General features: G+C 38.4%; 1 protein-coding gene across 1 annotated transcript in view; it reads left to right on the forward strand.

Annotated features, from left to right (window-relative positions):
* The first annotated feature begins 1,018 nt into the window (after positions 1–1,018).
* Positions 1,019–10,000, forward strand: part of LOC138041506 (uncharacterized) — a 26,468-nt gene continuing 17,486 nt past the window's right edge. The window contains exons 1-5 of the mRNA XM_068887252.1: positions 1,019–1,671; positions 5,190–5,284; positions 6,567–6,723; positions 7,201–7,264; positions 7,449–7,729. Of these exons, the coding sequence (XP_068743353.1) occupies positions 1,069–1,671; positions 5,190–5,284; positions 6,567–6,723; positions 7,201–7,264; positions 7,449–7,729 (1,200 nt within the window). The 5' untranslated portion in view covers positions 1,019–1,068. The remainder of the gene's footprint in view (positions 1,672–5,189; positions 5,285–6,566; positions 6,724–7,200; positions 7,265–7,448; positions 7,730–10,000) is intronic.

Here is a 10,000-nt window from a genome sequence, read left to right on the forward strand (position 1 = left end):
TCCTCCCTTTCCGTATTTTATACTGTAAGCCGATCTTGCGAGCCCTCAGTCTCTTGGTTTGCGGTATACAGAATGTGTAACGAAACTGTAACGCGATCGTCAACGCGATCAAAATAACCCATTATTTCAGATGTTTTCGACGGGTTTTGATGTTCTAACGACAAACATATCTCCTCTGGACCCTGTGATATTGACGGCTCGCGCATAGGCAAAACTATAAGAAGATCGCGATACCAGTCCATAATGTTTTGCAGTTATCTTTTTTTATCAACTTTGGAAAATGCCATCGACGGACAAGGACCTACGTTTGAGGTCATTGTGGCTTTGAATTTTAAATCAAAGATCACGGAAAGGACACAACTTTCAGGAATTTTTTTTGGGTAAAATGGGATATTTTTCTGGATAGTGTTGAAAAGTGGAGCACCTGCTATTAGATACTATTTCATGCATTCAATTTCACCATCTGTTTATATTAAGCAATCTGCTTATCATATTTGACAGGCAGTTCTTGATATAAAAGTTTACTCCCAGGTTGCAAAAAAAAAGAAGTTTATCATTATCCTAGCTAAGTATTAACAGTTGAATCAAACACGGTCTAAAAGCGGCATTGAACTTGACATTTGAATTAAGATTCGGAATACTGAACCAAAAACTGAAGGAAAAACGTCTTTCAAAAGGATGCCGGTCTGCCTGCGACCTCACCTGTGAATTTAAGGTTTATCAAATGTCATATATATGGGCCTTGAACCGCAGTTCGAATTGAATATCATGGCAGTTAGCGTTAGATGACACAGTTGCGTCATTCCTCCTGTCAACGTCGACCAATCAAACTCAATGAAGTCGATGACGTCTCGGAAAAATTGAGTACAAATTTTCAATTAGTTGATGTGAACATGAAGATGTCGAGTGATTTGGTGGTTAGCTATGTCAACTGTCAAATTTTATTTGCTTGTTTATACTTTATATTAGAGACTACATAATGATTGAGAATAACTTAAGCATTCAAAGAGAACTCCACAAGCTGACTGAAGCACCTTGAGATCTGTTGCATCTTCTGAGCGGCGCAGAATGTTGGTATCAACTTGGGTTGTAGTGTTAACTTTCGTCGTCGTTAGCATTTCAAAAGAAGGTCCCCTGTCCACGGTCGATTTTTTGATTAAAATTACTGAAGAGAAGTTTAAAGCTCAGCCGGTTAGTGGGGTACCGGAAACCCCGAAAAGTCTCAACGCATCGTGGATGTTAATGCCGCCGTTTGTGAATTCAAGTGATCATCACACTAGTAAGAGCAATACAACTGTTTATCAAATAGATGGCATTTTGCCCAACATTTTGAACCTTGCTCTTAACATGTGCTGCGTCGCACTCGAACAGAAAGAAACTGTTGTAAGTTATCAACACCATCCTGTGTATGATAAATCCGAGTTGCACAAAGCCATCATGAAGGATGAAGTTCACCTTATATTTCCAGTCCAAAGCGACGATGATAAGGAATACAAACAGCATCTTCCCTATCTCAAACTTTTTGAGTCTCCCGGCATCGTTCTTATAAGAAGACAAGACTCCATCAGCAGAGGAATTCAAAACTGGAGCGCCGCTGTTCGCAGCTGTTGGCCTATTGTTGTGTTAACAGTTTTGCTGTCTATTGTGGCGGGAATATGTGTCTGGGCATTGGTAAGTAATCACGTTTGTGTAATATATCAATAAAAAATTGACTTGAAACGAAACAAGTTCTAACCTTCTATGTGATCGCAATTTCTTAAAGGCAGGGCTCGGGGTTTAACGAAAAAACAGCCTGCTGGTGTCAAATGTCGCCTAAGGGAGCTTTCCTTTTGTCAGAACTGGCCGGCCAGACCGGTCAATTCGCAAAGGAAATGCAACAATTTGAAGGAACACTTGCATGATAATCCCTCACATCCCTGTAGAGGAGTATATATCTGATCCCAGGTTTGTTAATTTGAAACGTTGTAGAGTTAGTCCTCCCAAATGCTCGGTCTGGCCGGTCAATTCAGTTAAATGGAAAGCGCCCTAACACTGCTATTCTCAGTTTCTTTTGAATTGCAAACTTTCGCCGATTCACAGCATCATCAGAGATAGAATTATAAGTGAAAGATGCGTTGTGTGGGTGACAAATATTTTGTGGGTGACTTGTATGTACAGTGATGAACAATAGATGATGAGCTGTTATAAAATATTGATCACAGTAATATATACATGGTAGATACTCAGATCCGAGAAGCACAAATGGCTAAATTTATTATAGATTGACTGAAACAAAGGAGCTCTAAAAAACTTAGTTGTCCTGTTAAGTTGCTATTTAATATGCTAACCGTTGCAGGTATGATCTCAAGTCGACTAAGAATTAAAAAAAAAAAGCTCAATATTAACCGACACGCTTGATTTAAACAAGAATCTCTCTTTAACCGTAAAAAAAATAGTAAAATGACAGAAAATATTTTACTGAGGAAAAGACTTTTTGAGGTATGTACAGAGTCACTTTAAACATCTGCATGAAAAAATATGCCAGTTGCTTTATTTCAAATCCTACATATCTATCCACAGACCGACCGATGTACCCATCAGATTATTTTCTGATCGATATGCGAATTTTAATTATGTTCTCGCAATTTTCACTTAATCATAAAAATTACAATTTCCTCGATTGTGATTGGTTAAAAAAACTCCTATTTTCCACTAATTTACTTGCCAAGTTGTTATCGGACAGCCTAATAAGCCAACTACATTCAAAGTTGTAATGTAGATCAACCAATCCCAACCTTGGCTTCAATCACCATCGAAACAGTGTACAGACTCCTAAAGTGGGGCTTGCTTTCTTTCCTTCTTGCTTTCTTTTTTGCTTTCTTTCTTTCTTTCTTTCTTTCTTTCTTTCTTTAAGAGCGACGTTACACAATTTGAGTTAAAACAATTTGCGGAGTTCAAGCATGCGACGTTTTTGAGCCGCGGACGTCAAACGGAAGTGAGCTGTTCTACCTTTTAACTTGTCTTGTCTCTACCAACTTTATATTGCTGAGTATCTTTCTTCCATTCACTACTTGCACAAATCCCATAATACACCTCTTTTATCCCCCAACTACTAAGTCCTCATAGGCAAAGAATGAATACAGATCAGCTCGATTAAAAACGGCGCCGCAATTCGGTGTCATTATGAGGCGGCTACTTTCAAGTGCAAATAACTTTTAAAAATAGGGCATTTGTATATCGTTCATGAACATTCATTAATTTCTATTTTTTGGCCAAAACTTTTATTAAGGCCAAAATTAATGCTCCAACGCGCTTCGTATTCATAAGACTACTTTAATAAAACGCGGTTGCTACAAAACAAATGAAAACGAAACATAAATTACAGGCATAAATTACAAACCGAAAGCGACAGAAAACTAAGAAACAAGATGAAAGAAAGCGAATGTAAGGACATTTACAAACGGTGTGTGATTTCCAGGACGATGAAAATACCTGATTGAGGATCAGAAACTAGTGAACTTGAAAGCGAAACTGAAGGGGACAGCAATTCTTAGAGTTATTTTCATAGAGTTATGTCGTAGAGTTAGAGTTAAGTTTCCAAAATCCTGAATTCAAGATTTTGGACTTCCAAAATCTTAATTCAGGATTTTAGCAGTCCAAAATCTTGAATTCCAAATCTTGAATTCAGGATTTTGGCAGTCCAAAATCTTGAAATCAGGATTTTGAAAGTCGTCAACTAACTCTAAGTCATAACTCTACTGAAATAACTCCATTGATAGTTAACCTCGAAACTGACTTAAATAAATTGATTTAAATTATGCAAGAGAACTTAACAGAATAACTAAATTCAGGCATAACAACGTGATATAACGGGAAACAAAGGAACACCTAACATACGAAGCAACCCAATCAACACCTACAACTAAACGAAGAACGTATTAAAAGGAAAGAGAAAAGCAAAATTACAAAGCGGCAGCAACAACTTTTATGATCTTACTCAAGCTTATGAATGACATGGAATATATATGAATAGATCATATATCTGAACTGCGGAAATTGAAATACATACACCTTATTTCAAAATGACCGCCATTTCCTTGCAAATTAGCCCTTTTAGCCTCGCTTTCAAAAGTAAAGTCAAAAGGATATTTAACCTTAAACGAGGCCAAAAGGGCCAATTTCCAATCAAACAAATGAATACAAAATGGCGGCCATTTTGGAATAAGATGTATGACAGCTGAAATTCATCGCATGATTCTTTGGCATTCATTGGTTCACCGGCTCTTACGGGATATAACTCGCACTCAGAAGTTACCAGCCTCCGGCCAGTTAGCTTGGTCGCTTAGTTGATAGAGCTGTCTGTTCAAATCCCGTTCAAGCGTGGGGAGATTTCAGTTTTTCTTCGCGACTGTTGAAGTTGCTCAAGGAACTGCAATGATCTCCAACTCTCGTATTAAATCAATCTCGACCCCAGAGCTCTTCTTTTGACTGAGGGAGAGAAGAGAACTTGGGGAACCCTGAAACAAAGTGTCCTCTCATTGGTTTTCGTGAAGAACAAGCAAAAGCGTCTCTAATTGGTGTATTCATGTTAGCTCGAAGAGTGAGCAGGCGCCGTAAGGTTCAAATAGCTAGCCATTGTTTGGCTATAAGAATCCTACGGCGCATATTCTCCTAAATAGAGTTTCCCAGAGCTGTTGGGTCGATCCGAGGCTCTTGTGACGAGAAGAATGGTATTGCATAAGAAATGGGGTGAAATCTTGATTTTAATAACAGTGTGTAACACTGAAGGTTTTTGTAACGACGTTGAAAAGCTTTCTTGTGATCCATGTTGTCTGTTCCTTTACTGATGTGCTCTAGTATGTACCATGCAGTGGTATTTACAGTCAGACAATACAATATGCGGCATAAAATTGCCTTATGGGTTTTAACCTCAGTACACCGGACATCCCTCACCCCTCTAATCCGGACATTTCCTATGGTCCCAAGGGTGTTCGCTTTAGAGGGGTTCCACTGTATAATTTAACCTGTGTACAAGGGTTTTAGATGATGATCGCCCCTGTCTCTTAAAGAGAAGAAAACTCTTACAAGTCGCCCAATCATTATTAATTAAATAATTAAAATTGTTTCATTAAAAGCATTTTCTCGAGGCAAGGGAAGTAACTCAAAGCTAACACAGTTACTTAATATTCCTTTTAAAATTGTTTACACAGGAAACCAAGAAAAACTCCAAGGAGTTTAGCAGTCCATTTTGTTATGGAATTTTCGACGGTTTCTGGTGGGCCTTCGTTACCATGGCAACCGTTGGGTAAGACAACAACAGCAACCACAATCTTATACAACAGAAAAAGTAAAGTAATCAAGGGAAATGTTTGCGATAAAAAGAGAGCACAGCCGCTCAGAAATAGTAAGAGCTAATCGCACTCAGTGGCTGGGCTAAGCGGAAAGCACTCATCTTGCTCGCTGACCCCGCGCTGGCGCGGTCAAAATATGTCTTTTTTCCCAGAAATCACTGTAAACATTGACGTACATGGTAGATTTTGCTGTTATATTAAAGGAGTATCTCTAGATGTTTTTGTTGACTTGCTGAGAAGAAGGTAATTAATGGTATTCATTTTCAATTAAAAATGATCCAGAGTTTCGAAAAATAGTCTTCCACAATCACAGTTATACGTCATTTAAACACCTACCCCTGTGTAATGTTGTTCAGTACGTTTTAGTTTCTAAACAACTTACAATGAAAGGTGGGAGAGGGAGGCCGCTCAAGTGTATTAAGGCTTGACCAGCCTAATTATTATGCATATTTTTATTTGAAGGGAAGGCATTTGTCCCGGACCTATGAGACTTGGCAGGCAGGTAGTTATCGGGATTGTGATAACTTGTCCAAATATGCCGTACCACATTCTTGTCACGTGACCCGAAATCAACTTATAACAGTTATATTTTTTACTCAAAAATGGGGAACATTCAGCTACATTATATCAATCTTGTTTCTTGATTATTCGATGACCCCTTCTAAGGGCTTTGTCATGCCGCCTTTTAATCATGTCCACATGTTAAGAGCAATGAACAATTGAGGAAAATAGGTCACGTGACATGATAAACATCCAAATATCTTAAAAGGTAAATACGGAGTACCACATTAAAAGGCGGCATTCGATAGGCACAGTTGTACTAAACGTGTTAATGCCAAACGTTTTCAAATTTTGAAGTATAAATGTTCCCCATTTTTGAATAAAGGATATAAACGTTATAAGTTGTTTTAGGGTCACGTGACCAAAATGCGATACAAAATATTTTGGCGAATCAATAACAGCACCGATAAAAAACTTTCTGCTAAGCTTCATAGACATTGGACAAACGCTTTACTTCAAATAAAAATATGCATAATAATTAGATTGGTCAAGCCTTAATACACTTGAGCGGGATGCTCGATTAATTCCATCAGTGTACCAACAATGTGTCACTGATTGCAGCCCTCCAGACCTCATTGTTTTGAGGTGGAATCTCTCCTTAGTTGAGGCCAATACGTTATCAGAAGAATTCTTGAGTCTTTCTCACTGTAGAAATAATTCAGATTGCTCTTACAGATATGGCGACAAGACTCCGAAGTCACTGATGGCGCGGTTGTTCTCTGTAATATGGATAATGATTGGGATCACTCTTTGTTCAATGCTGACTGCCACGCTGTCCAGCGCTTTCACAAACGTAACAGTGGATTACTATGGAGTTCTTTCTGAGAGGAAGGTACAAATGAACGAGAGCATTGTTTAGTAACAGCAGAAATATGTCTTGCGGTAATCTTCCTTGCTTTTATTTAACTAGTGGATCTTTTTGCGCTCAGTCCCTGCAGCCCAACGAAAAGCAAACAAAAAATCACAAACGGAAAGTAAACAAATAAACAAGAAAAAGAAACATAAGTGCTCGTGAAAATGGCCGTGCGGAACTAAACTCGCTGTGAGATGCAGACGAATGTTTGGAGTCAATTTTTCAGCGCGTTATTCCTAGATTGGGCGAAATACACGCTGCTTCTTGTTCATCTTCTATTTTCTTTTTTCACAAGAAGCCGCGGCAGCCATGTTTTTCAGATCCTACACAAAAAATTGGCTACTCAATTTTTGTCAAAAGTCAACCCAAAAATACACTGCAATAAAAAAGCGCGCAACTCTACTGACAGTCAAGGGAGTGCCTGGAGTCTTCTAAATACTTTTATTTGATTCGCAGGTCGGAGTGGTAAAAGATAGCATTGCTCTTCAGAAAGCAGTAAACCTTGGCGCCAACGTGAAAGGTTTTTATGCATTGAGCGTTGAGTTATTTCGTTTTTTCAGTCATCCATTGCAAACTTCATTTATTTTGTATTCCTTCATACTTTATTCCTCTGTTAGTTTTATATCCTTTCAGTGTTTATTAGTCAGGTTGCCATTTTTCTTATCATTTAAGACTTTTTTTTAATCTTTTCCAACTGCCATTAGTCTTTGAAGACCTTAATGAAGTACACAATGCCTTGGTCAACAAATCAGTAGACGGAATTTTGGAGGAGTTGTTTACGGCAACAGAATACTTCGAACTACAGTACGAAAATCCGTCGCTTTCTATCGTTCATTTTTATGAAGAGAAGCATGGATATGGAATCGCATTCAATTCCCAGTATGTGGATGGCTTTGGAAAATTCTGGAATTGTATGTCATTTGTCACCTCATTCATCGCTAATGACAAATATGATTTCCTCAAGGGACACATTCACAGAGCTAAGGTGAGGAACTAAAAATTTCAAAATTAATACATTTGCAATCTGCTAACTCAAAGTCATGCTATGAGGTATCTGAAGCAGTCCAATTGCACTCACTCACTTGATCACTCCATTCTAGTCTGTTCAAGGCTCCCAGATAGTCGGCAAAACGAAAACACTTGGCTACGTGTGAAAGCGAGTCGACCCAAGCCCCTATTCATTTTTCGCAAGAATTTTTTTCTCTTTCCCGACTATCTGCGAGCCTGAAACAGGCTAACGTGAAACCAAACATTTTTCCCATGCTGTACATCCCATGCTAAGTTCAACTTTTGTCCCTGTTGGAAGGTTTCAGGGGGTAGTAGAGAGAACGTGGTCCTCCTGTTCCTGGAGATTTTTATGTAATGGCGTCGATTTTTAGTGAATGAAAAATAAACCTTTTTGGAGTTCGAAAAGAGAAAATGGAAAGCTAATAGCAAAGAGAGATAGCGTCCGAAAAATGAACGTGGAATTCTTAAAAAGTGACGAAAAAGTACGAAGTGACGATCAAATAATCGCCGAATATTAAGAATAACCTTGCTTCATTTCGACTCGAGGAAGAATGTATAACAGGGAATGGATGCTATATCATCTACAAACTAAGGGAAACTTCTCATTAAGTTGTAGAGCATATTGCTTTCCTTTAAAAATTACAAACTTTCCACATATATTTATATATCGGAAACTGTTCCATCCCTCAAATTGCGACTACCGTAGTCACTTGACAAAGAACATGGTTTGCCAAACTCAAAAGCGTTGTTGTTCGCTATATTGTACATTCACCGGCTTTTCTTGCTGATAAAATAGACGCTGGACGTCAGAGAAATTTGCAGTCAAATATGTCTTAGAGCATGTCGGGGCTAATGGATTTTGCGATAGGGCTAGTGCATTCTGACCACTTCTAGTAACATGCCCGACGAGCAAGGAAATAGGCCATTTCCGAGTTCATGTCATGACAAGACGCAGCGGGGTCTATCTGGAAGTATCCTGATGGAATGCGGGGTTTTTATCCCCGCATTCCTTTCATACTTGAAATTCGGTACAGTGGTGAATGTAACACTTTGAAAGCCCAAGGCGTTAAAGTCTGCCTTCAAGCTGTCAGCAAATGTCTTGTTAACGAAATTAGTTGACGTTTATTTCATTCAGGAGACACATGAAAATAACTTTAACGATGGAAGACAACAGAGCTATTACATGTTAATTGAAAGTGTCGTTCGTACCAACGTTCGGACGTGACTCAGGATCTTTATATTAGAGACTCATCTGGTTGTTGGTTTTCGGGTTTTATATTTTGTCCAAAGAAAGGAATTTACATAGCAACGACAAAGGGTTGACAGTCGAGAAAAGGTGCGAGATAATAAAAATTATGCGAATACTAATACACTTACACATACAAGCGTAGGTGTGTATCCCAAGGGAAAAATGTCACTTTTTGTTCTTTGCCTTTCGCCTTTGTTTAACTCGGGTGCCAGACTGAGGGAACTTTGAAGGGTCTCTCTCTTGATTCTTCCAAAAGAAATCTAAGACAATTTCACTCTAAAACACTCTCAACAAGCATGCCAGCAGACGAATGTCCTGATTTGACTTGAGTGAAATTCTCAACTGTGGATCGCGACTTGACAAGGAGATAATTTAAAAACAAATCGAGAAGCAACATTTTATTAATGCTCTTCGTTACCTTTGTAGTTTTTATACGCTGGTGCATACAATCATTACTTTTCCCTTCAAATATTTATTTCGACGCAGCTAAACCACGCTTTCATTTTTAATTACTTGGTGGCCACATATTTAAAACTTGCAGAACCTAAATGACATTAGAAAGTACAATACGCAAAAGATCTCGCTTTTTAGATGTAAACTCAAGGAGCTACACCAATATGCGTAAATTAATTTAAACACTAGCCAAATTATATGCAGCTAAACCACGTCTTCGTCTTTAATTTTGCTCGGTAACATAATAAATCGAATGTTGTGGTTCAGCGTTGTCTGTACTCCTATCGACAGCGATATTAATCACAGTGGTCACAATGTTGACTTGTGATGACGAATATCGGTGTCTATAAGAGTACAGAAACCTCTGAACTACATTCTATTTCTTTTTTACCACAATATTCAGGGAGGAAGGCATGTTCGAGTTTGGATTCGAGTTTATTCATTCAACGTCAAAGTAAATGTTTATTTCAGAGCGTGCCCAAGATCAGAAAAAGAAAGAGCGAAGCGTTGTCAAAAACTTGCTAGCAATATGATTGGTTTATTTCC

This window comes from Montipora capricornis, chromosome 3 (genome assembly GCF_036669925.1).
Source record: "Montipora capricornis isolate CH-2021 chromosome 3, ASM3666992v2, whole genome shotgun sequence".
In the NCBI taxonomy this organism is placed as follows: domain Eukaryota; kingdom Metazoa; phylum Cnidaria; class Anthozoa; order Scleractinia; family Acroporidae; genus Montipora; species Montipora capricornis.